General features: G+C 45.3%; 1 protein-coding gene across 2 annotated transcripts in view; it reads left to right on the forward strand.

Annotated features, from left to right (window-relative positions):
- TECPR2 (tectonin beta-propeller repeat containing 2) overlaps positions 1-26,585 on the forward strand; it is a 74,136-nt gene that overhangs the window by 32,373 nt on the left and 15,178 nt on the right. The window contains exons 10-17 of one of the 2 annotated variants that reach the window (XM_040332996.1): positions 423-606; positions 3,194-3,367; positions 3,715-3,895; positions 8,380-8,521; positions 9,835-10,027; positions 11,891-11,980; positions 13,709-13,942; positions 25,272-25,420. In XM_040332996.1, the coding sequence (XP_040188930.1) occupies positions 423-606; positions 3,194-3,367; positions 3,715-3,895; positions 8,380-8,521; positions 9,835-10,027; positions 11,891-11,980; positions 13,709-13,942; positions 25,272-25,420 (1,347 nt within the window). Of the gene's footprint in view, positions 1-422; positions 607-3,193; positions 3,368-3,714; positions 3,896-8,379; positions 8,522-9,786; positions 10,028-11,890; positions 11,981-13,708; positions 13,943-25,271; positions 25,421-26,585 lie in introns of both variants that reach the window. The other variant, XM_040332995.1, reaches the window with a different exon arrangement.

The raw sequence follows: 26,585 nt of genomic DNA on the forward strand, positions 1-26,585 counted from the left end.
GACACATAAAGGGGGGGGATGTTTCAAGATGAGAGAGCGTGGGAAGGGGCCAGTTAATTTACCGGTAATTTTACTGGCCTCTTCCTTTCCTGAAGGAACACAATGAGCAATCGGTACCCATCACTCCTGTATCAATTCATTACTGTTTACTATGTTAAAGTTTGTGAATGAGCAGGAAGCCTCGGAGTGCTTCCTATTCATCTCAGAGAAAAGGACTGATAAATCTGTCAGTCACTTTTTTTTGGAAGGGGGCCCTGTCAGGTAAGCGGTATGGTGCCCCGTTATTTCTAATAGCAGCCCTGTGATGACCACTTGTGTAGTTTTTGTGTGTTTTTTTTTCTTTGTTTTGTTTTTCTGACTTGTGTAGTTTTGTGTGTTTTTTTTTCTTTGTTTTCTGACTTGTGTCATTGTTATTTTGGCAGCTTGCAGAGAGTTGGATGGTTTACTCGGGGCCGACCAGTGGCATCCTCAGCTTGGTTGTGTCAGAGAAATACATTTGGTGCTTGGACTACAAAGGGTCTTTGTACTGCAGTTCCCTGCCTGGGGCCGGTCTGCGCTGGCAGAAGTTTGAGGATAATGTCCAGCAGGTGGCAGTCTCTCCCTCAGGTTGGCATTTCAGTAATGGATACATTGTAACTCTATATATTCACAACATTCATACTTGACTTCCTTCCCATTGTTAACAATTGTGTCTAAAGTTTCCTTGTTGCAAAAAAAATAAAAATAAATCCTGAAGACCGAATACAGTAAAACCTTGGATTGGATTGCGAGCATAATTCGTTCCAGAAACATGCTTGTAATCCAAAGCACTTGTATATCAAAGCAAATTTTCCCATAAGAAATAATGGAAACTCAGATGATTTGTTCCACAACCATTTATTCAGAAGTCCTTCAGTTTATAGTCCATATAAAAATCTCACCAAAGCCCCCCAACAGGGCCGATTTAATGAAAAAAGTATTGCAATAAATAATGAAAATAATTATTGTAAAGAATAATAAGAATTTAAATAAAAAACACACAGGGCCAGATTCTCGTAGGAGCGCGTAACTTTGTGCGGGCGTAACGTATCTGATTTACGTTACGCCACCGCAACTTAGACGGGCAAGTGCAGTATTCTCAAAGCACTTGCTCTGTAAGTTGCGGCGGCGTAGCGTAAATCGGCCGGCGTAAGCCCGCCTAATTAAAATGTGGGACAGGGGGGCGTGTTTTATGTAAATGTTCTGTGACCCGACGTGATTGATGTTTTTCACGAACGGCGCATGCGCCGTCCGTGGAAATCTCCCAGTGTGCATTGCTCCTAATACGCCGCAAGGACGTCATTGGTTTCAGCGTGAACGTAAATTACGTCCAGCCCCATTCACGGACGAGTTACGCAAACGACGCAAAATTTTCAAATTTCGTCGCGGGAACGACGGCCATACTTAACATTGGTACGCCGCACTTACGCCACCATATAGCAGGGGTAACTTTACGCCCGGAAAAGCCTAATGTAAACGGCGTAACTGTACTGCGTGGGCCGGGCGTACGTTCATGAATTCGCGTTTCTAGCTGATTTACATATTTCGACGCGTAAATCGGTGTACATGCCCCTACCGGCCAGCGTAAATATGCAGTTACGATCTGACGGCGTAAGAGACTTGCGCCTGTCGGATCTAAGGGAAATCTATGCATAACTGATTCTAAGAATCGGGCGCATAGATACGACGGTGCAACTCAGAGATAGGACGGCGTATCTGGAGATACACCGTCGTATCTCTTTTGAGAATCTGGCCCACAGACACCAAAATGTAAAAAATACAAAAAAAAGTAAAAAAAAAAAAAACGGTTACATGACATTAAAAAAAAAGTTTTGGTAATCGGTATCGATGAGTACTTGGGGGAAAAAAAGTATCGGTACTTGTACTCGGTCTTAAAAAGTGGTATCGGGACAACCCTAGTATATATATATTATATGCAGCTGAGAACAGAGAGAATGTAATTTGGTTATAAAATGTATTACTTCTAAAAAAGGGAAAAAGTGTGTGTATTTTTTTTTTTTTTCACTATATCTATACGAAAATGTTTTGCCTTTCATTTCTATTTTAAACTGACTGTTTGTTTTTTGTTTTTTTTACAAGGCGATTTTGTTTACAATGACTTTAAGTTAAACCTTGCGCTTGCCCTGAAATGGGAAAAGCAAAGCAAAAGTTTTCGTTTAGTGAAAAGCGAAAAAATTATTTTATATTGGTCATTGAGAATTCACCTTTCGTTGGCCTTGTTACAGTAATCAAAGTCTGATAAGTTGCTCTGATTTTTCTACATTTATATACCGTATTTATCGGCGTATACCGCGCGCCAGCGTATAACGCGCACCCCAAGCTTAGAAGGGAAGTTTAAGAAAAAAAAACGTACATTTTGGATGTCTTGCCCGGCGTCCGTCTGCAGCCTTGTCGGCGTCCGTCTGCGGCCTTGTCGGCGTCCGTCTGCGGCCTTGTCGGCGTCCGTCTGCGGCCTTGTCGGTTTCCGTCTGCTGTCTTGCCAAGCCGGCCTTGTCGGTGTCCATCTGCTGTCTTGCCCGGCGTCCATCGGCGGCCTTGTCGGCGTCCGTCTGCGGCCTTGTCGGCGTCCGTCTGCGGCCTTGTCGGTGTCCGTCTGCTGTCTTGCCAAGCCGGCCTTGTCGGTGTCCGTCTGCTGTCTTGCCCGGCGTCCATCGGCGGCCTTGTGTGGCGTCCGTCTGCGGCCTTGCGCAGGGTCCATCCAGCCTTGTCGGTGTCCGTCTGCTGTCTTGCCCGGTGTCCATCGGTGGCCTTGTCCGGCGTCTGTCTGCCGGGGGTTGCAGCGTTGTGTGTTTGAGTTTGGCGCCTCGGTCGAGCTGTGCAGAGCCGGATTTCCGGGGGGGTTCGGCTTCTCTCGCGTGGCTGCAGGCGGAGCCGAGCTTAGCCGAGTGCCCAGTACACTGGGCTCGGTCTTTGTCGCCGGCACTCTGAGACAGCGAGGATCGGCGTATAATGCGCACCCACAATTTTCCCCTGATTTTAAGGGGAAAAAAGTGTGCGTTATACACCGATAAATACGGTATTCGTTGCTCATTAAGACTTCCTAATAGAATAAGGCAGCAGTACTTTTAGTAGGCCTCTGATCACAGTAACCTTTCTAGAACGGTCATCTTCTCCTTTGCAGCAGCAATAAGTGGCGTCTGTTTAATATCTACAGGAAATCTTCTTTGGAAAATCGAGCAGAAGACAGACAAGGCCTTTGCTTGTGGGAAGGTAACAATCAAAGGGAAGAGGCACTGGTACGAGGCTCTACCTCAAGCCTCGTTTGTTGCTCTGAGCGATGACACTGCCTGGATCATCCGGACAAATGGAGATTTGTACTTACAAACAGGTGAGTGTTGTCGCCCATCTGCAGACTCACTGTACCCATTTGCTGCCTCACTGTGCCCACCTGAAGCCTCACTGTGCCCACCTGTCTCATCAGTGCCCATCTGCAGCCTCGTGTAGCCTTTGTCATTGTGCACATGTTACAGAACCCATAGAACACGCCCCGCTTTGCAATCACCAGGGCATGCAGTGCATGTTAAACATATATGTGGGTGAAGAAATGGGGTTTTAAGTGTCTGTTTTGGTGGAATGAAAGAAAAAATATGTAATCTGTATGACTTTGCTCCTGAGAATAGTGGAGTTGGTTTCGGTAAATAATATGGCTGCTCTACATATTATTTATTTTTCTAGGTCTCAGCGTGGATCGCCCATGTGCCAGAGCCATAAAGGTTGACTGCCCGTGCCCGCTGTCCCAGATCACAACCAGGAACAATGTGGTGTGGGCCCTCACTGAACAGCGAGGCCTTCTGTATAGAGAAGGAGTCAGCAGCTTCTCTCCAGAGGGAGAGCTTTGGCAATGTGACCTTATCAGGTAAGCAGGACTGGAACCGTCCTTTTTTAATAGAGAAGTCAAGTTTTTATTTTTTTACTATTATTACCGTATATACGCGAGTATAAGCCTAGGCACCTAATTTTACCCCAAAAAACTGGCCACTGTAAGTGGAAAAGAGGGTCAACAATGCCCATTTGCATGCCTCACTGTGCCCATTTGCATGCCTCACTGTGCCCATTTGCATGCCTCACTGTGCCCATTTGCATGCCTCACTGTGCCCATTTGCACGCCTCACTGTGCCCATTGCCTCACATCACTGTGCCCATTGCCTCACATCACTGTGCCCATTGCCTCACCTCACTGTGCCCATTGCCTCACCTCGCTGTGCCCATTGCCTCACCTCGCTGTGCCCATTGCCTCACCTCGCTGTGCCCATTGCCTCACCTCGCTGTGCCCATTGCCTCACCTCGCTGTGCCCATTGCCTCACCTCGCTGTGCCCATTGCCTCACCTCGCTGTGCCCATTGCCTCACCTCGCTGTGCCCATTGCCTCACCTCGCTGTGCCCATTGCCTCACCTCGCTGTGCTGAATTGCCACCTCGCTGTGCTGAATTGCCACCTCGCTGTGCTGAATTGCCACCTCGCTGTGCTGAATTGCCACCTCGCTGTGCTGAATTGCCACCTCGCTGTGCTGAATTGCCACCTCGCTGTGCTGAATTGCCACCTCGCTGTGCTGAATTGCCACCTCGCTGTGCTGAATTGCCACCTCGCTGTGCTGAATTGCCACCTCGCTGTGCCGAATTGCCACCTCGCTGTGCCGAATTGCCACCTCGCTGTGCCGAATTGCCACCTCGCTGTGCCCGAGTCAGTGTACCTGAAATTTTTACAGGCTGTGTGAGCGTCCATTCATTGTTTAAAAGTCGTGGTCTCCTCCTGGTCCAGTTCCGTGATGGGCGTTTCCCAGCGGCCTATCACGGACGTCTTCTCATCCTTGGTCTCGGACAGTGTTCTGCCTATGACGGACGTTCTCTTGTCCGAGGATGAAAAGACGTCCGTGATAAGCGGAACACTGAACACAGTGTCTGCTGGGAAACCGAGTCCGAGGATGAGAGGACATCCGTGATTGGCGGAACACTGAACACAGTGTCTGCTGGGAAACCGAGTCCGAGGATGAGAGGACATCCGTGATTGGCGGAACACTGAACACAGTGTCTGCTGGGAAACCGAGTCCGAGGATGAGAGGACATCTGTGATTGGCGGAACACTGAACACAGTGTCTGCTTGGAAACGCCTATCACGGAAGGGACCAGGGGGAAGCCGCGACTTTTAAACAATGGACGCTCGCAGCCCTTCAGGTACACTGACTCGAGTATAAGCCGAGGGGGGTATTTTCAGCCCTAAAAACTTGGCTTATACTCGAGTATATAGGGTATTTATTTTTTAGGAACAGTACTTGCCTCGGTGGATGCAGCATCAGTCCAATGCTGCGTCTGTCCCCCAGTGCCTCTGCACTGAGAACCGAGCGATCAAACGCCGCCCATTGCTTGGTTTTTCAGAGCTCCCAGAGCAGAAAGTTGTAGACTGTAAGTCACAGCTCTCTGCTCCCTCCTCGTTCATTGGAGGGCTGTGGAGGAGGCGGGGGGGGCGGCCGGTTCAGGGTCTCAGCGGCTCACTGAGAGTCTGAGCCGGATGGTCGTGATGACGCGGTGCCTGGACTGACAGCAGTGACTTGTGCATATGTACTCAGCACTTGGTTGGGGCCCCTTTTTTAAGTGTGGCTTTTGTGTGTGAGGACCACGCAGATACCTCATCGCTCTATTTGTATTGGCTGAAAACCCCTTTCCGCAGTCAAAATTAACCCCTGATAAACCGAGGAGATGAATAAAGTGGAATTTTAACCACTTCCGCCCCGTTAGCTTTTACCCCCTTCCTGACCAGAGGACTTTTTACAATTTAGCATTGCGCTGCTTTAACTGGTAATTGCGCGGTCATGCGATGCTGAACCCAAACAAAATTTGCGTTGTTCCCCCCCCCCCCCCCCCCCCCCTCACAAATAGAGCTATCTTTTGGTGGTATTTTTAGGGAAAAAAATCGCAATAGGCGTATATTGATTGGTTTGCGCAAAAGTTATCGCGTCTACAAAACTACGGGGTGGATTTGAGGACTTTTTTTTTTTTCTGATAATGGCGGCGATCTTTTTTTTTTTTTTTTTTTTTGCCGGACTGCGACACTGCAGCAGACAAATCTGACCCCAAATGACACTTTTTGGGGGACCAGTGACATTATTACATTGATCAGTGCATTTTTTTTTATTTTTAGCACTGATCAATGTAAATGACAATGACAGGGAAGGGGTTAACACTAGGGGGTGAGCAAGGGGTTAAGTGTGTTCCCTCAGCGTGTTCTAACTGTAGGGGGGGGATGGGCATACTTAAAGGGGTGTTCCAGCCTTTTTTAAAGTTTATTAAAAGTCAGCAGCTACAAAAAGTGTAGCTGCTGGCTTTTAATCAACACACTTACCTGCTCCACGGTTCCAGCGACGCACCGGCCGGAGCTCCGCTCCTCGCACCCCCCTCGCCAGCCAGCGTATTCATTCCTAGTGTGGGCACCCGGCAGTGACAGCTTTCGCCGTCCGATTGGACAGGCGCTCGCCTACAGGGAGGGGCTGCAATAAGGCGATTAAGCTATTCGATTAAGCCCCTCGGCGGAAGGAGGAAGTGGGACAGGAAGTCCCACTCCTCCTGACCCCCCCACTCCCCCCCCCCCAAAAAATATTACATGCTAAATGTGGCATTTAAGGGGGGAAGGAGTGGATTAAGCGGAAGTTCCATTTTTAGGTGGAACTCCGCTTTAATGAAACATGACGGCGATCACCCGCGCCTGCTATCCTGCTTTTGCGGACTGATGTACAGGTACGTCAATTTGCACAGTAGAGCCATTCTGCTGACTTATAACGGCGTGAGAGGGTCGGCAAGTGGTTAAAAGTGGATGCTCTCTCCAGAAAAAATAAATAAATTCTCCCAGTCACAACTATATACAGTAAAACCTTGGTTTGAGAGCATAATTCGTTCCAGAAACATGCTTGTAATCCAAAGCACTTGTATATCAAAGCATTTTTTTTTTACAGAGTATAAAAGAGAAGAGAGGCGCCTCTAAGTGTAGCAATAAGTTGCTAAATGTTGTCCCTTCATTAACCGGTTAACGCCCGCCGCATGTACATATACGTCCACAGAATGGCACATACAGGCATATGGGAGTACATGTACGTCCCCGCCTTTCCGCGGGTCAGGGGTCCGATCGGGACCCCCCCCCCCCCGGTACATGCGGCGGTCGGTAACCGCGGGGAGTGATCCGGGACGAGGGCGCGGCTATTCGTTTCTAGCCGCCCCGTCGCGATCGGTCCCCGGAGCTGAAGAACAGGGAAGAGCCGTGTGTAAACATGTCTTCCCCGTGCTTCACTGTGGCGGCTGCATCGATCGAGTGATCCCTTTTATAGGGAGACTCGATCGATGACGTCAGACCTACAGCCACACCCCCCTACAGTTGTAAACACACACTAGGTGAACCCTAACTCCTACAGCGCCCCTTGTGGTTAACTCCCAAACTGCAACTGTCATTTTCACATTAAACAATGCAATTGAAAGGCATTTTTTGCTGTGAAATGACAATGGTCCCAAAAATGTGTCAAAATTGTCCGAAGTGGCCGCCATAATGTCGCAGTCACGAAAAAAATCGCTGATCGCCGCCAGTAGTAAAAAAATAAAAAAAAATAATAACTATCCCCTATTTTGTAAACGCTATAAATTTTGCGCAAACCAATCGATAAACGCTTATTGCGATTTTTTTTTTTTTTTACCAAAAATATGTAGAAGAATACGTATCGGCCTAAACTGAGGAAAAAAATGTTTTTATATATATTTTTTGGGGATATTTATTATAGAAAAAAGTAAAAAATATAGAATTTTTTTCAAAATTGTCGCTCTATTTTTGTTTATAGCGCAAAAAATAAAAACCGCAGAGGTGATCAAATACCACCAAAAGAAAGCTCTATTTGTGGGGAAAAAAGAACGTCAATTTTGTTTGGGAGCCATGTCGCACGACCGCGCAATTGTCAGTTAAAGCGACGCAGTGCCGAATCGCAAAACCTGGCCTGGGCATTTCGCTGCCTAAAGGTCCGGGGCTTAAGTGGTTAAATGTAACCATATTGCTACACTTAGAGGCGCCTTTCTTCTCTTTTATACTCGGTTGTAACATGACGCTACTCTTATATCAAGACATCGCTTGTATATCAAGGCAAAATGTATTAAAACGCTCTCAAACCAAGGTTTTACTGTAAATTAATTTTCTTTATTTTAATATATATATCTGTGGCTGTGAGAATTTTTGGAGAGATGGTTCACCTTTTTAAAATCCTCCTCGTTTTATCTGATTTATTATTCATTAGAAAAGTGGTGGTCTTTTCCTGGTTTCACCCAATGACATTATCTACATTTTTTTATTTTATTTTTATTTATGTTTTTGCAGCGAAAGACAAGCTCTAGAACCGGTGTGTGTGACGCTGGGTGACCAAGAAACGGTTTGGGCCCTGGATGCCGGCGGTAATCTGTGGTTCAGGACCGGAGTGACGCCTAAGAAGCCACAAGGAGAAGATGACCATTGGTGGCAAGTAGGCATTTTATCTCTTTCCCTTTTTTTATCTCTCTCTCCTAAACAATTGAAAAAAACTCAAAAAGGGTTGGGATTTTAACCACTTGCTTACTGGGCACATAAACCCCCTTCGTGCCCAGGTGAAATTTCAGCTTCCGGTACTGCGTCGCTTTAACTGACAATTGCGCGGTCGTGCGACGTGGCTCCCAAACAAAATTGACGTCCTATTTTCCCCACAAATAGAGCTTTATTTTGGTGGTATTTGATCACCTCTGCAGTTTTTATTTTTTGCGCTATAAACAAAAAAAGAGCGACAATTTAAAAAAATATATATATTTTTTACTTGTTGCTATAATAAATATCCCAATTTTTTTTTTAAAAAAATATATTTTTTTTCTCAGTTTAGGCCGATACGTATTTTTCAACGTATTTTTGTAAAAAAAAAAATCGAAATAAGCGACTGGTTTGCGCAAAAGTTATAGCGCCTACAAAATGGGGAACAGAATTATGATTTTTTTTTTTTTTTTACTAGTAATGGCGGCGATCTGCGATTTTTTTATTGGGACTGCGACGTTATGGCGGACACATTGGACACTTTTGACAAATTTTTGGCGCCATTCACATTTATACTGCGATCAGTGCTATAAATATGCACTAATTACTGTATAAATGTGACTGGCATTAAAGGGGTTAACACTAGGGGGTGAGGAAGGGGTTAAATGTGTATCCTAATTAGTGTTCTAACTGTAGGTGAAGGGGGGTGACTGGGGGAGGTGACCGATCTATGTCTCTATGTACAAGGGACACAGATCGGTCTCCTTTCCAGAGACAGCACCGCTGTCTCTGTGTAAAACGGCAATGAGAGATGATCTCATATGTTTACATATGAGATCATCTCTCATTGGCCGCACAGATCGCATCGCAAACGGCCACTCTGATTGGCCATTCGTGGCGATTTGTGATTGGCTGTGTCCAAGGGACACGGCCAACACAGAGTTTCCCCGCTGCGCGCTCTGGAGCACACGCGGGGAACGCCCTAAGGGGCGGACGTCAATTGACGTTCACTTGGATTTTCAGGTCCGCGCTGTAGCCGTCATTTGACTATAGCGCGGGTCTGAAGAAGTTAATAGGAGCAGAGATGACTGTAGATAAAGTCACAAAAATAATTCAAAGGAGAAAAGACAATTTTTTGTGTTCATATATAGGAATGATCTGTGGTGGAGTTTCTTTTCTGTATACAGCGCATGAAGGGTAATTTTTATTAATACTGGTGACATTTTTCAGGTCAGCATCACAGATTACGTCGTCTTTGACCATTACACCTTGTTCCAGACCCTCATCCAGGCCACGCAGACGGTTGCTACAGTTGCCCAGGTCCCCGTTGAAAAGATGGCCGACAAACTCCGCATGATGGTCTGGTCTCAGCAGTCGCAGTGTCAGCCCAGCCTCCTAGGGGTTAACAGCAGTGGGGTGTGGATCACCTCCGGGAAAAACGAGTTTCACGTGGCAAAGGGAAATCTTATAGGTGAGTTGGTAATGTCACGCTGCAGTCCAGCAGGAGTATTTTTTTTATTTTTTTATTAACCACCCGGACCTTTAGGCAGCTAAAGGACCCGGCCAGGTTTTGCGATTCGGCACTGCGTCGCTTTAACAGACAATTGCGTGGTCGTGCGACGTGGCTCCCAAACAAAATTGGCGTCCTTTTTTCCCCACAAATAGAGCTTTCTTTTGGTGGTATTTGATCACCTCTGTGGTTTTTATTTTTTTGCGCTATAAACAAAAATAGAGCGACAATTTTGAAAAAAATGCAATATTTTTTACTTTTTTCTATAATAAATATCCCCCAAAAATATATAAAATATTATTATTTTTTCCTCAGTTTAGGCTGATACGTATTCTTCTACCTATTTTTGGTTAAAAAAAAATCGCAATAAGCGTTTATTGATTGGTTTGCGCAAAATTTATAGCGTTTACAAAATAGGGGATAGTTTTATTGCATTTTTATTGATTTTTTTTTTTTTTTTTACTACTAATGGCGGCGATCAGCGAATTTTTTTTTTTTTTCATGACTGCGACATTATGGCGGACAATTTTGACACATTTTTGGGACCATTGTCATTTTCACAGCATAAAATGCATTGTTTAATGTGAAAATGACAGTTGCAGTTTGGGAGTTAACCACAAGGGGGCGCTGATGGGGTTAAGTGTGACCTCATATGTGTTTCTAACTGTTGGGGGGGTGTGGCTGTAGGTGTGACGTCATCGATTGTGTTTCCCTATAAAAAGGAACACACGATCGATGTCAGCGCCACAGTGAAGAATGGGGAAGCTGTGTTTACACACGGCTCTTCCCGTTCTTCAGCTCTGGGGACCGATCGCGGGACTCCAGCGGCAATCGGGTCCGCGAGTCCCGCGGCCATGGAGCTTCGGACCGGGTTGCGTGCACGCGCGCGACCCCACGGCTGGGCTTAAAGAGCCACGTACATGTACGTGGATGTGCCCAGCCGTGCGATTGTGCCGACGTATATCGGCGTGAATGGGTCCTTAAGTGATGCCTTAACCACTTATCTGCTGATTGGTTCAACTGTTCTTGCTGGCGTATATCTCCTTCACCATCCTTTACAGCCGGCTTTCGATTTCCCCCCCAGCATGCCCCTGCCTCAGATCCCTTTACAATCGGCCTTTTTTTACTTAATAATCGGCCGATTTCTTTAAAAAGGCTAAATATTGGCCGACCTCTACATATTGGCCTAAATTGTATGAAGAAATTTGTATTTGTTTGTTTTTTGTATTGAATATGTTTTATAGTGGAAAGTAAAAAAAAATTGTGTGGTGTTTTTTTATTTATTTATTTTTGTTTTGTGTTTTTTTTGTTTTATAGCGCAAAACAAACAAAAAAACACAGATGTGGTCAGATACCACCAAAAGAAAGCTTGATTTGTGGGGGGGGGGAATAAAAAATAAATATACATACATACATACATACTTTCTTTTTCTGATCACATCTGTGTTTTTTTTTTTTTGCGCTATAACACAAAAAAACACCAAACAAAAAAAATAAATAAAAAAACACCACACTGTTTTTACTTCACTATAAAACATATTCAATAAAAAAAAAAATGTCTTCATATAAAAAAAAACACAAATGTGTGTATGTATGTATGTGTGTGTGTATGTGTGTATATATATATATATATATATATATATATATATATATATATATATATATATATATATATATATATATACACACACACACACCTTTTTTATTTACTAATACTAAGAGCATAAGGATTAGAAATGGTCTATGTTGATTGAAAGAGTGAAGTTCTGCTTTAACCTTTTTTTCCTTCTGTGTTTACTTTTTTCCCTGACTCTCTTACTGCAGGCACTTACTGGCACCAGATTGTACCACGTGGCACGGCCTCCACCACCAAGTGGCTAAATGTCTTTGCATCTTCCTCTCCGAGCGGCGAAGGTGTGTAAATACAACCTGTGCTTGTATATCGCTGTGGGTTGTCGCAGCTGCTGTTTCCTCTCCCTAGGAATAATATACAGCCTTCTATGAAAACACAGGGCTGCCTTGGCCTTGGCAGGACTTCCAGTGATTCCCAAATTAGTATTTGCTGCAGCAACACAATTTTAGCCTGGAAGTACGCCAGTGGTGTTCTCTGAACGCTATGTACATCCTATTTTAATATGCTACTAGTGGCTGGCAGATTGTAATACAACAACAGGTGTGTATTAAATAATACAGCGTTTACCTTCTCAGAAAATGGCGATCAATGTGTTTAAAGGGACCTTACATATAAAAATATATCTTACAAAGCTATGGATGAATGTATCTTTTGCATAAAAAAATTTATTTAACATTCCATTTAGCATAATTCCAACATTTACACTATGCCGTTTTTTTTGTGTTTTTTTGTTTTTTTTTGCTGTACATACCGTCTTATTGTTATTTTCCACCCGGCTTCCGTGTTCTCACTCCCGCAGGAGTAGGCGTTTCTATGCAGAGGATAGATGATTGACGCCTTGTGAACCCCCCCCCCCCCCCCCCCCCTCGGCACATAAGGCACGTCAATAGAAAATTATTCAGCGCTGGAAAACACACAACTAAATAAATATACAAAAAATATATGCAGGCTAGCACTAAAGGGAAATTCAAAAAACACCTCAATAAAATATACAGTGAAAATAGTGCACCATTTTCACTGTACATAAGGCACGTCACCAGTTTTTTCCGAAAGTAGCCGCCTCTATCCCGCGCCTGCGCAGTCAGCTGTACACGGCAGGTGCAGGCGCCGCATAGCGCCGACTAGCAGTTCGGCTACTTTCGGGAAAACTGGTGATGCGCCGGGGGGGAAGTTTTTCACAAGGCGTCAATCATCTAGCCTCTGCATAGGAACGCCTACTCCCGCGGGAGTGAGAACCCGGAAGCCGGGTGGAAAATAACAATAAGACAATATGTACAGCAAAAAGAAATAAATAAACGGCATAGTGTAAATGTTGGAATTATGCTAAATGGAATGTTAAATACATGTTTTTAGGGTGAACCTCAGCTTTAATGCATTCCTTGCATTAAGGTAAAAAAAAAATTTAAGCGTCAACATCCCCCCTCCCCTTACTTACCTGAGCCCTCATTCAATCCAGTACCGTGCACGTATGCAGCTCTTCTCTCCCTTCACTTTCGGGCTTTGCTGGAAGCACCTGGAGCCGTTGGCAATCAAAATCAGTGATGAGAGAGCGGAGGGCGGGGCCGAGTCAATGGACGCAGCAGCAGGGCTCGGGTGAGTGCCCCCATGAGAAGTGGCTTCCCATGGGGGCACTGGACCGATGACTGAGGGGGGGGAGGGGCCAGGAGCGCCGTCAGGGGACCCAAAAAACGAGGTTCGTGGCCACTCGGTACAATTCTATTGCACAGAGCAGGTAAGTATAGACGCGTTTGTCAAATTACAGTCAAATGGCTTCCATTTTTTTTAATGCAACCCAAAACCTGTTGCCAGAACTGAAAGTGGGGGAAAAAAACTTGATTTGATTGATAACCCTTGACCACACCTCCCACTTTTTTTTGGCATGGGTTTTTATAAACTACAGTTTAAAAAGTTGAACTACACTAGGGCCGTTTTGTGTCCAGCAAATGTGATCACGTTTCCTGTATTATCTTGACCATTTTTATTTATTTTTTTACTTTTTGGCTTTCTAGGAAACGTCCTTTGGATTTGTCAGAGCAGGAAAGATCTTTTCTGTCTGAGTGATCTGACTGCACCATACAGACCTTCCACCGTCCAGCTTCCCCCAGAGACAGAGATGGTCCACATGTCGGCCTGTGCGGATGCCGTATGGGCGCTTGATGGGTATGGAGGAGTGCTAATCCGAACGCTTTCTAAAACCTGCCCTACTGGGATGCATTGGACGAGGCTGGATCTCTCTCAACTGGGTGAGTTTTATTGCTTTGTTGGGAAGTATTTTATAAATAATATTTCCAGTTTACATGACCTCAGAAGGTAAGAATAGATCTGCTATGCATCTAAATATCTGAACATGCAGTTTTTTTTCCCCATCTAGCCTTCTTTCTTCTTATTCTTTCCTTTTTTCTTCCCCTCCCCCCTTTTTCCTTGTCCCTTCCATGTATTCTCCCTTTTTTCCTACTCTTACAGCTTGGTGGGGGGAGAGGGGGTGTGAGTGGTAGTCTTGGGGGGGCGGGTGGAGTTCTGATCAGCCAACTTAGGTGCTCTTGATCAAGGTCATCTGCTGATCTGAGAACTGTAGTGGGGATTTTTAATGGCACCTATAATCACAGATAGTGTTACTCACTTTGTCCCCTGTGACACCTATGCCAAAATCAGGAGATGGGGTCTCCTCCAGCCCCTCCCACTTCACATTCCTCACCAGTCAGCTGACCTCTAGTCTCTGCCCCAGCCATGCCGTGCAGGGCCACTGATAGAAATCATGGGGCCCCGTACTGCCTACCTGACGGGGGGCCCCCCTTCAGCTCCACCCCTGGTCCTGCCCCCTCCTTCAGCCCCACCCATGACCCCGTCCCAGACCCCGCCTTGAAACAAAGTGCAGGTTTGTCTACAAGTGATATTTATTTTTCTCGCCCATGCCGCCAGTGCCGTAAAGTGCTGCAGACAGTGCCACCCATGACGTTAATGCCATAACGCATGTGCTGTCGCAGAGACAGTGCCACCCATGCTGTCAATGGCCATTGTCAGCATGGGTGGCACTGTCTCTGGTGGGCGTCAGACAGACTATGTTTGGTCATGGCTGGTGGATTTTTTTTAATTTTACATTAATTGGCCATCTCTTCAGGTTGCCCCGGGCCCCCTCTGCTGGCCAGGCCCGGTACAACAGGGCCAGTTGTGCTGGCCTATCAGCGGCCCTGATCCCGTGGACTGAATGGGCGGCTGTGAAGAGACCAAGTGGGGATGGCTGCGGCCTCCAGGGACAGTCCAGGATTTGGTGACCCCTGGCAAATAGTTATTCGACCCCCGGAGGAGTCGCCCCCCCCCCAGGTTGAGAACCACTGATTTAGACAATGTTTGCTTATCCCGGGGTTAGACATTACCATACATTTAATCAGCAGCATCGTATAAAGATTGAGTAGCGAGCAAGCATAAAAACCACACCACATAATATTTCCAGGTAAACATTGCAATAACGCCGAGCTGTTCTCATGACCCGAGTGTTTGTCTGCTCTGTCCCCCCTCCCCCCAAAATATAATTTCTTCACATAGTGCTGTTTTGTCACTAAATCCCTCTGTTTTTCCCAAGACTGGGCATTAGGTTTGCAAGAATAGAAGAAACGTATTCAGCGCTGGAAAAATACCAAAAAACACACAGAAATATGCTAGCCAGCACCAAGGATAAATTCAAATAAAAATTCCCAAAAATTGCATATATAGTGAAATAGTGCAGTGCAAACAAACAATAGATTACAATATAAATCAACATAAAAAATGAATAAAAAAAATCCAAAATCATTAAATAAATGATAAAAAAAAAGTCTAAGTGATTGTGTGAAAAAAAGATTCAGATGAATTTCATTAAACGGTGCGGCTGGCAATCAAGGGACCAAAGAAAGATCCTCCACCAAGAGAAACAGATGGCCTCTCACCTCAATCATTCGACCCTCAAAGAGTCACATAGCATGGTATATACTCAAGAATCCTGAATCTGCCAATCAGCAGCTCAATAGACACTCCGGATGTCAATCGCAGGCTCAGAAGGATAGCAGCAAATAAGGACATATAAGAAAAAAAGAGAGATCTAATGCTCTCAGTAGCAACAAAGGGGTGTTTATTAAAATAGATAAAAAACACTCACAGAATAAGCACTCAGAACCGAGTGCAGGTATATTGACAGGTAACGCTAACAAGCGTGTGCAGCATACAATAGAAGCGGTGATCGCGGGTGACGTCAGCACGTAACTCCTCCCACTCGTACGTTACGTCCCATGGGCGGGACTTCATCAGCGTCGGAGGCCTTGAGGGTCGAATGATTGAGGTGAGAGGCCATCTGTTTCTCTTGGTGGAGGATCTTTCTTTGGTCACTTGATTGGCATCCGCACCGTTTAATGAAATTCATCTGGATTTATTTTTTTACACAATCACTTAGACTTTTTATTTTTATCATTTATTTAATGATTTTGGATTTTTTTAATTCATTTTTTATGTTGATTTATATTGTAATTTATTGTTTGTTTGCGCTGCACTATTTCACTATATATGCATTAGGTTTGCAAGGGCAGAATGCTGAGGAAATGCTTTTCTGTGCTCTGCAATCTCAATGTTTGCTCCTTGCCGGCTATATCTGTGGAGTGACATTTGTGTAAGGTTACACTATCGGTATCAGGACTTCTAAACTTGGAACTCCCTCTCCGCTTTCACTCCGCCGTCGCAGAGCCCCGCCACTCTCATTGCCACTATTTCACACTTTGTGTTATCTGTAGCGGAAAGCATGCAAATGTGTCACTTTTCCCGCATAACTTTTTTTTCGTTTTTTTTTTTTTTCTTTGGTCTGCGATTCATCGGAATAGGAAGTTTAACATGATACGTGCGAAATCCACAGACCGTGTACAGCCACGTGATCGTGTTGTTTTCTAATCAGCCAGCCAGTGACGCGGGTGTGACACGTTCGGACAGCTGAGAACTCATGTGACAGCGATATCTGAGACCCCCAAGTAACACGTAGCTGCGAGGCCCCACAGACTAGAACCGCTTTGTAGCTCCATGTCGGCAGAGGAATGTCATTTTTGAGGACCCAATGTTTGTGGAGCAAAAATATGTGACCCCCCCCGGGGGAAGGGTTACCTATATGTTGGCAATACAATCCCTTTTACAGTGTAAAATGACATGATGGTAAACAGTTATTACACCTAATACTTTAAAGCGGTTGTAAACCCGCGATTATTATTTTTTTTATTTTTTTTCACCTGAAAGGCAAAAGCCATAATGAGCTAGTATGCGCCGCATACTATTTTCTCTTCCTGTAAAGTTGCTTCAGTTAAGACAGAGATCCGACTTCCATTGAAATCAATGGGTACAAGCTGCCTTGAAGTAGTACAGGAACCTTTTCTGAAGTCGGAGCGTGTGTGTGTGTGTGTGTGTGTGTGTGTGTGTGTGTGTGTGTGTGTGTGTGTGTGTGTGTGTGTGTGTGTGTGTGTGTGTATATGTATGTATGTATGTATGTATGTATGTATATATATATATGTGTGTGTGTGTGTGTGTGTGTGTGTGTAATATATATATATATATATATATATATATATGTGTGTATATATGTGTGTGTATATATGTGTGTGTATATATATATATATATATATATATATATATATATATAATGTATATGTGTGTGTGTGTGTGTGTGTGTATATATATATATATATATATATATATATATATATATATATATATATATATATATATATATAAAACACACCCTAACTTTAAGAGGCAAGTTTCAGGCACGCAGGCGCAGTTTACCCTCTATTTTCAGGGTAAAAAAGTGAGTGTCATACGCCAATAAATACACTGGGCCAGATTCATGTAGATCAGCGGATCTTTAGATCCGCTAGATCTACCTGTTTTACGATCCGCCGCTGCAATTTAGCGAGGCTAGTGCATGATTCACCAAGCACTTACCTCGCAAATTGCACCGTCGGATCCTAACTCCCCCCGACGGAATGCAAATTCCGCGGCTAGGGGGAGTGTACAATTTAAATCAGGCGCGTTCCCGCGCCGATTTAACTGCGCATGCGCCGCCGGCGAAAAAGCCCAGTGCGCATGCTCCAAATGACGTCGCTAGGACGTCATTGTTTTCGGCAGCTAGGTTACTTACGGCCATCCGTATTCCCGACGGACTTACACAAACGACGTAAAAAATTTAAAACTCGGCGCGGGAACGTCGGCCATACTTAACATTAGCTACCCCTCATATTAGCAGGGGTAGCTATCCGCCGGAAAAAAACGAACGCAAACGACGTTGAAAAAGAGCGAATCGGCGGTTCTCCTCATTTGCATATGCGACGTGTAAAAAAAAGCGACGACACCTAGCGGCCGGCAGGAGATTACAGCCTAAGATTCGACTGGTGTAAGTCACTTACACCAGTCGGATCCAAGGGAGATCTATGCAGAACTGATTCTTATGAATCAGTCGCATAGCTCCGACCGTGGGATCTCACAGATACCACGGCGGATCAGGAGATCCGCCGTCGTATCTATTGATGAATCTGGCCCAGTGCACACACACATATATACATTTTTTTTTGGGGGGGGGGGGGGTCGGCAAAAATATCCCTGGCACGCTGTCATTTTTTTTTCAAAATGTTTGCTCTATTTTTGTTTATAGAGCAAAAAATAAAAAACGCAGAGGTGATCAAATACCACCAAAAGAAAGCTTTATTTGTGGCAAAAAGGACGCCAATTTTGTTTGGGAGCCGCGTCGCACGACCGCCCAATTGTCAGTTAAAGCGACGCAGTGCCGAATCGCAAAAAGTGTGTGGCCTGGTCCTTTACCTGCATAATGGCTCCGGGTCTTATGTGGTTAAATGTACTTCCAGAGGCAGGGGAAGGAAGAATAGTATATCCTGGCTGTACATAGTCATGGCATCATCCTTGTACCAGGGGCAGGCCTCTGATGACCTAATGTTATGAAACAATCCCCCTGTAATCTAGTACACTCTGCCCAGGCTTCGGGCCAAAGTCCTGTACATGCCACTCAGTCTGCAGAATCTCATGCGTGTGCCAGAACCTATAGAGTTGAGACAACAGGAACCCGAATGGCTGACCGCGCAGACAGCGTAGCTTTGGACATCTGCATTCACACGTTACTGACAGTGACTGATATCTCCTGGATGGGGCTGCAGCTTCTAAGTGCCGGTTCACACTACAGCGACTTGGGATCCGACTTGTGTCGCACCAAGTCACGCGACATGAGAAATGCCATTGAAGTGAATGAGAGCCATCTTAATGTACACTACTGAGGTCGCTCCGACTTCAGAAACGGTTCCTGTACTACAGGGATATGCAATTATCGGACCTCCAGCTGTTGCAAAACTACAAGTCCCATCATGCCTCTGTCTCTGGGTGTCATGCTTGTGGCTGTCAGAGTCTTGCTATGCCTCATGGGACTTGTAGTTCTGCAACAGCTGGAGGTCCACTAATTGCATATCCCTGCTGTACTACTTCAAGGCCACTTCTAGGCGACTTGTACCCATAGATTTTCAATGGAAGTCGCCTCCAAAGTCTGATCTCCATCTTAACTGAAGCAACTCCACAGGAAAAGAAAATTGTTTACTCGGGCAAACCCCTCCCTCTCACAGAGCTGATTATTCTGTGATTGGCCACAGCCAAAGTCGCCTGTCCTGGAGGCAACTTTAAGTCGAGTTGTAAGTTGCACCAAGTCGCGCTGAAGTCGCCTTGCAAAGTCGCGCTTTAAGTTGGGTTGCCCCTATGTGAACCGGCACTTAAAGTAGTTGTAAACCCCTTTAACCACTTAAGCCCCGGAGCATATTGCTGGTCAAAGACCAGAGCACTTTTTGCAAATCGGCACTGCGTCGCTTTAACTGACAATTGCACGGTCGTGCGACGTGGCTCCCAAACAAAATTGGCGTCCTTTTTCCCCACAAATAGAGCTTTCTTTTGGTGGTATTTGATCGCCTCTGCGGTTTTTATTTTTTGTGCTATAAACAAAAATAGAGCGACAATTTTGAAAAAAAATATTTTTTACTTTTTGCTATAATAAATATCCCCCAAAAATATATATAATATTTTTTTTCCCTCAGTTTAGGCCGATACGTATTCTTCTTCTACCTATTTTTAAGCAATAAGCGTTTATCGATTGGTTTGCGCAAAATTTATAGCGTTTACAAAATAGGGGATAGTTTTATTACCATTTTTTTTTTTTTTACTACTAATGGCGGCGATCAGCGTTTTTTTTTTTTTTTTCGTGACTGCGACATTATGGCGGACACTTTTTGGGACCATTGTCATTTTCACAGCAAAAAATGCATTTAAATTGCATTGTTTATTGTGAAAATGACAGTTGCAGTTTGGGAGTTAACCACAGGGGGCGCTGTAGGAGTTAGGGTTCACCTAGTGTGTGTTTACAACTGTAGGGGGGTGTGGCTGTAGGTGTGACGTCATCGATCGAGTCTCCCTATAAAAGGGATCACACGATCGATGCGCCGCCACAGTGAAGCACGGGGAAGCCGTGTTTACATAAGGCTCTCCCCGTTCTTCAGCTCCGGGGAGCAATCGCGAGGGGGCGGCTATAAACGAATAGCCGCCCCCTCGTCCCGGATCGCTCCTGAAGCCACGGGAACCGCCGCATGTACCGGGGGGGGTCCCGATCGGACCCCCGAACCACGTCTAGGCAGGGACGTACAGGTACGCCAATGTGCCTGTCCGTGCCATTCTGCCGACGTAAATGTACATGCGGCAGTCCGGAAATGGTTAAAGGGTCACTAAAGGCAGATTTTTTTTTTTTTAAATAACAATCATGTTATACTTACCTCCACTGTGCAGCTCATTTTGCACAGAGTGTCCCCTAATCCTGTGATCTGGGGTCCCTCGGCGGCTGTCTCGGCTCCTCCTCGCAAAAGCTTTCTACCTTCATGCGAGCGACCTCGCATGGTGGAAAGCTTTTGCGAGCGCGCTCCTGTGATACAGCGGCGGGCATAGCCGCCGACTGTATCACTTGGCCCCGCCCCCCCGGCGCGCCGTGTCATCCGATATGATTGACAGCAGCGCCAGCCAATGGCTGCGCTACTTTAAATTTGTCCAGAATAGCCAATCAACGGCCAGGCTGGGAACCGAAGACCATCACATGGACGCGCGCGGGACTTTCGAGGGGTCAGGTAAGTAAAACGGGGGTTCGGGGGGGGGGGGCGGTACCATCGGATGTTTTTTCACCTTAATGCATAGGATGCATTAAGGTGAAAAAACATTTACCTTTACAACCCCTTTAAGTTGGGTTGCCCCTGTGTGAACCGGCACTTAAAGTGGTTGTAAACCCCTTTAACCTACTTTAACCTACAAGTGAGCCTAGATTAAGGCTTACCTGTAGGTGCAACAAATCTCTCCCAAACGTAAAAGGTTTAGGAGATATTTGCAGAAATTACAGGCGCTGATGTCTACGGCGCAGTGAAAGTGCAGTTTTTGTCAATGGCATTTTTGGGGTTAATGCCGTGATTTTGCGCATGGGCAGGGACCTGCCGTCCCACGTGCATGCGCAGGAGTGACGTCATCGCCGGGGCGGCGATAACAGGAGGAAGATGCGAGGAGACATGGCAGCAGAGGGGGCCATATTAAATCAACAGGGGGGCCGCATTTGGCCCGCGGGCCGGACTTTGGACATGCCTGACCTAGAGGCATCAATCAGATATCATTTTGTTCTGGCGGCGATTCTGCGCACCACTAGATCGATCATAGCGGCGGGAGGGGACATCCCCCACCCCCCTCCCGCCGCCATCCGATGCTTCCCTGGGCAAATATGTAAATATGAGATCTGAGACCTGTCGGCGCACCAACATCACTTTCGTTTTCTCCGAGGTCTCCTGTACTTTGTGCGGTTTTACCCTTCAGGCAAATCTCCATTGTGTACGGAACCCATCCCTCTGAAACCTGACCTGTCTATCCAGTGGGCTGTGTTTTGTTTGGGGTGTAGTCCCGGCAGGTTACTAACCAACACCGGGAAAGCGGTTTTATATATTCTTTTATCCTTTTCTCTTGGAATCGGTGCATTGTGTGCCGATGGTACGCCTCTGTCAATATCTCTTGTCTTGTTTAAAGGAATACATCCAAGTTGCCTAGAAACATAGAAAAGACAGTAAAACCATAGAAAAAAAAAAACAGATCACAGCCATCAGAGCTTTGAGATCAAACGCGCTTTAACCACTTCTCCACCAAAATTAATCAGAACCCCCAAACAATATATATATAATCTCTCGTATTTATTGGGGTATAGCACGCACCCCTAAAGTTGCGGCGAAATTCCTGTGGAAAAAATATTTTTTGTACTTAGTTTTGGTGTCTTGCGCGGCGTCCATCGGCGGCCTCATCGGGTTCGGGTGTCCTCTTCGTCGGGTGCGGCGTCCTCCCCGCTCGTTCCCCGCGCCGAGTTTGAATACTGCGTCGACATATACCGAGCGCAGTACACTCGTGTATCGTCGGGCAGGCTCGGCTACTCTCGCACTGACGTCCTGTACGTCCAGGACGTCAGCGCGAGAGGAGCCGAGACTGCCCGACGATACACGAGTGTACTGCGCTCGGTATATGTCGGCGCAGTATTCAAACTCGGCGCGGGTATCGGCGTATATCGCGCACCCACGATTTTGCCCTGATTTTCAGGGCAAAAAAGTGCGCGGTATACGCCGATACATACGGGGGGTGTGTGTGTGTGTGTGTGTGTGTGTGTGTGTGTGTGTGTGTGTGTGTGTGTGTGTGTGTGTGTGTGTGTGTGTGTGTGTGTGTGTGTGTGTGTGTGTGTGTGTGTGTGTGTATGTATGTATATATGTATATATATATATATATGTGTATATATATATATATAATAATTTATTTTTTTATTTTTTTAAGCAGACACCCTAGGGAATAAAATGGAGGTCATTGCAACTTTTTTTTTTTTTCTCGCACGGTATTTGCGCTATAATTTTTTAAACGCCTTTTTTGGGGGGAAAAAAAAGGTTTCATGAATTACAAAAAAAACAAAACAGTTTTAAAGTTAGCCCAATTTTTTTTGTATAATATGAAAGATGATGTTACACCGAGTAAATAGATACCCAACATGTCACGCTCTAAAATTGCGCACACTCATGGAATGGCGCCAAACTTCGGTACTTAAAAATCTCTGTGGACGACGATTTAATTTTTTTTACAGTTTACTATTTTCGAGTTACAGAGGAGGTCTAGGACGAGAATTGTTGCTCTCGCTCTAACGCACGCGGCGATACCTCACATGTGGGGTTTGAACGGCGTTTACATTTGTGGGCGGGACTTGCATTAATGAGCTATCGGGGACAGGGGCGTTTTAAAAATAAATAAATCATTTTTTAAATTTCATTTTTATTTAACTTTTTTTTATTTTTACACCTTTTTAATTTTTTTGATCACTTTCATTCCTGTTACAAGGAATGTAAACATCCCTTGTAATAGGAATCAGTGTGACAGCTCCTCTTTATGGAAAGATGCGGGGTCAAGAAGACCTTCCCCTCCCCCCACATCTCTCCTCCAGGCTGGAAAGCATGAGATTGTGAAAAAAAAATTCACCGATCTAATGCCGACAGCCACGATTGCGGCTTTGTTTACTTCTGCATACCCGGGCGTGACGTCATAACGTCGCGCCCGGACCTCCGACGGTCATAGAGACCTCTGTCGTCGTAAGCCGGCCGATTCATTTGCCGGCAATGGCACCGTCCTAATCGGTGAGACGCTGCACCGATTTTCAAAAAGTAGTGCAACGTTTGTTGTCTGGGGGACCTACGGCCGGGGAGCACCGATTTTTTTTTTTTCAAAGCTGGGCACCCCTTCCATAGACTCCTATGGTAAATGTCAGTCTAGTCATGGGCACATAAATATAACATTACATCAGTAGTTTTAAAAAAATGTCATTAGTCCTTTAAGAAAAAAAAATATTTTTTAGATGCCTTCAAAGTGTTGTTGCTAGGCAGAATAGTTAATCTTCCCTCTTCCTGCACCTAGGTGCTTAAGCTTCCTAACCTACACCGCACAGACTCCTGGGAATGTAGTGGGTGTAACTTTCCAGTCTCGAAGAATCATGTGACTTGGACAGCACAGGTGCTGAAACCTGATCTGAAACCTATTACACTGCTTGTGCAGCACTGAGCATGTGCGAGAGCTGCAAGGCTGAAATCCAGGAAGTCATACAGTCTGGCTTCATGATGCCCACACTTAAGATGGCCCCAGTCAATTTCTATTTTATAAAGTGTCTAAATGCTGTAACAACCTAACAAAACGGACCTTAGTTTAGACTAACTTTACTAGAATACATTAAGCTTGTGTATTACAGGGGTATTTATATTTAAAAAGTGAAATTGTGGCCGGAACTCCGCTTTAACCACTTAAGACCCGGATCTTTAGGCAGCTAAAGGACCCGGCCAGGTTTTGCGATTCGGCACTGCGTTGATTTAACAGACAATTGCGCGGTCGTGCGACGTGGCTCCCAGACAAAATTGGCGTCCTTTTTTCCCCACAAATAGAGCTTTCTTTTGGTGGTATTTGATCACCTCTGCGGTTTTTATTTTTTGCGCTATAAACAAAAATAGAGCGACAATTTTGAAAAAAATGCAATATTTTTTACTTTTTGCTATAATAAATATGTCAGTCTGACACCCTGCATCTCCGATCTTGGTAAAGCGCCTCGTGATCAGCCATGTCCAACCACGGCTGATCACGATGTAAACAGGAAGTTGAGCCGTTGATCGACTATTCCTCACTCGCGTCTGACAGACGCGAGTAGAGGAGAGCCGATCGGTGGCTCTCCTGACAGGGGGGGGTTCGCGCTGATTGTTTATCAGCGCAGCCCCCCCCCCCTCAGATGCCAACACTGGACCACCAGGGAGTGCCCCCTGGTGCTCCATAGAGCGAAAAAAAACACAATCGATGCCAATCAGTGCCCACAAATGGGCACTGACTGGCAACATGGGCACTGGCTGGAATGATGCCCAGCAGTGCCACCCCTCAGTGTCCATCAGTGCCACTTCTTAGTGCCCATCGTTGCCCAGTGCCGCCTATGAGTGCCCATCAGTGCCACCTCATCGGTGCCGCCATATCAGTGCCCATAATTGAAGAAGAAAACTTATTTACAAAAAAAATAAAAACTGATTTTTTTTTCAAACATTTCGGTATTTCTTTAGTTGTTGCGCAAGAAATAAAAATTGCAGAGGTGATCAAATACCACCAAAAGAAAGCTCTGTTTGTGGGAACAAAATGATAAAAATTTCATTTGGGTGCAGTGTAGCATGACCGCGCAATTGTCATTCAAATTGCGACAGCGCTGAAAGCTGAAAATTGGCCTGGGCAGGAAGGTGCGTAAGTGCCCCCCGGTATGGAAGGGGTTAATATGGTCGTCTCAGACAGGCCAGCACTTCTAGAGCCCCCGGTATGTGATTGTAAAAGATGCTGAGGAGGGAGATGGTGTTGAATTTGTGGCATTCACTTCAAGGCACACTTTTAGATCAAGTGTATTTTTTGGGGGTTTTTTTTGTGTTTGCATCTGATTTTATGCTTTCCCTCCTGTTTCTATAGGACCAGTGAGGCTGTGCAGCCTATCCTGCGGTAATCAGAACATCTGGGCCTGTGACACCAGCGGAGTGGTTTACTTTCGCGTAGGAACCCAGCCACTAAATCCAAGCATGATGCTGCCAGCGTGGATCATGATCGAGCCACCCATACAGGTAACGAGCCCGGCCTCTGTGCCGCCATCTATGTAATAATGCATGACTAAACCCAAAAAACAATATGTAATCTATTGCAGTTTTTCAGTTGTAGGCTATGGCAAATTTGCTTGGAATCTAGGAGCCAGCTAAAAAAGAGCTAAAAAAGTTAGGAGCCAGAAAACGCGCCCCGTCCCGACGAGCTTGCGCGCAGAAGCGAACACATACGTGAGCAGCGCCCGCATATGTAAACGGTGTTCAAACCACACATGTGAGGTATCGCCGCGATTGGTAGAGCGAGAGCAATAATTCTAGCCCTAGTCCTCCTCTGTCACTCAAAACATGCAACCTGTAGATTTTTTTAAACGTCGCCTATGAAGATTTTAAAGGGTAAAAGTTTGTCGGCATTCCACGAGCGGACGCAATTTTGAAGCGTGACATGTTGGGTATCAATTTACTCGGCGTAACATTATCTTTCATAATATTAAAAAAAATGGGGATAACTTTACTGTAGTCTTATTTTTTAATTTAAAAAAGTGAAATTTTTTTTCAAAAAAGTGCGCTTGTAAGACCGCTGCGCAAATACGGCGTGACAGAAAGTATTGCAACGATCGCCATTTTGTTCTCTAGGGTGTTGGGATAAAAAATATATATAATGTTTGGGGGTTCTAATTAGAGGTAAGAAGATGGCAGTGAAAATAGTGAAAAATTACATTAGAATTGCTGTTTAACTTGTAATGCTTAACTTGTAATACCAACGGCCACCACCAGATGGCCCCCCTTCCAAGCCAAGTCGCCAGGACCCTATTTCTAGTCGCCATGGCGACCTGGCGCCCGGGATTTGTCGAGCCCTGGGCTATGGTGTAACCGTATTAAGCCTCGTACACATGATCGGATTTCCATCGGACAAATCTGTGAATTTTTGTACAAAGGGCGTTGGCCGTGAACTTGTTCTGCATATAGATGGTAGAACTTTTTCAGCCGACGCACATGAAACTACGTGGTTTTTCTGCTCTTTAGCCCCACCTATTGGGCAACTTCTGCTAATGTTGTCTTATGGTTAGCATTGGTTCGGAGCATGTGTGTTTTGAACTTTTGGATTTGTGTACACACGATCGGATAATCCGACGGAACACATTTGTTGTCGGACAATTTGAGAGCATGACCATCCAACATTTTGTTGTCG

The sequence above is a fragment of the Rana temporaria genome, chromosome 13 (assembly GCF_905171775.1).
Source record: "Rana temporaria chromosome 13, aRanTem1.1, whole genome shotgun sequence".
NCBI lineage: Eukaryota > Metazoa > Chordata > Amphibia > Anura > Ranidae > Rana > Rana temporaria.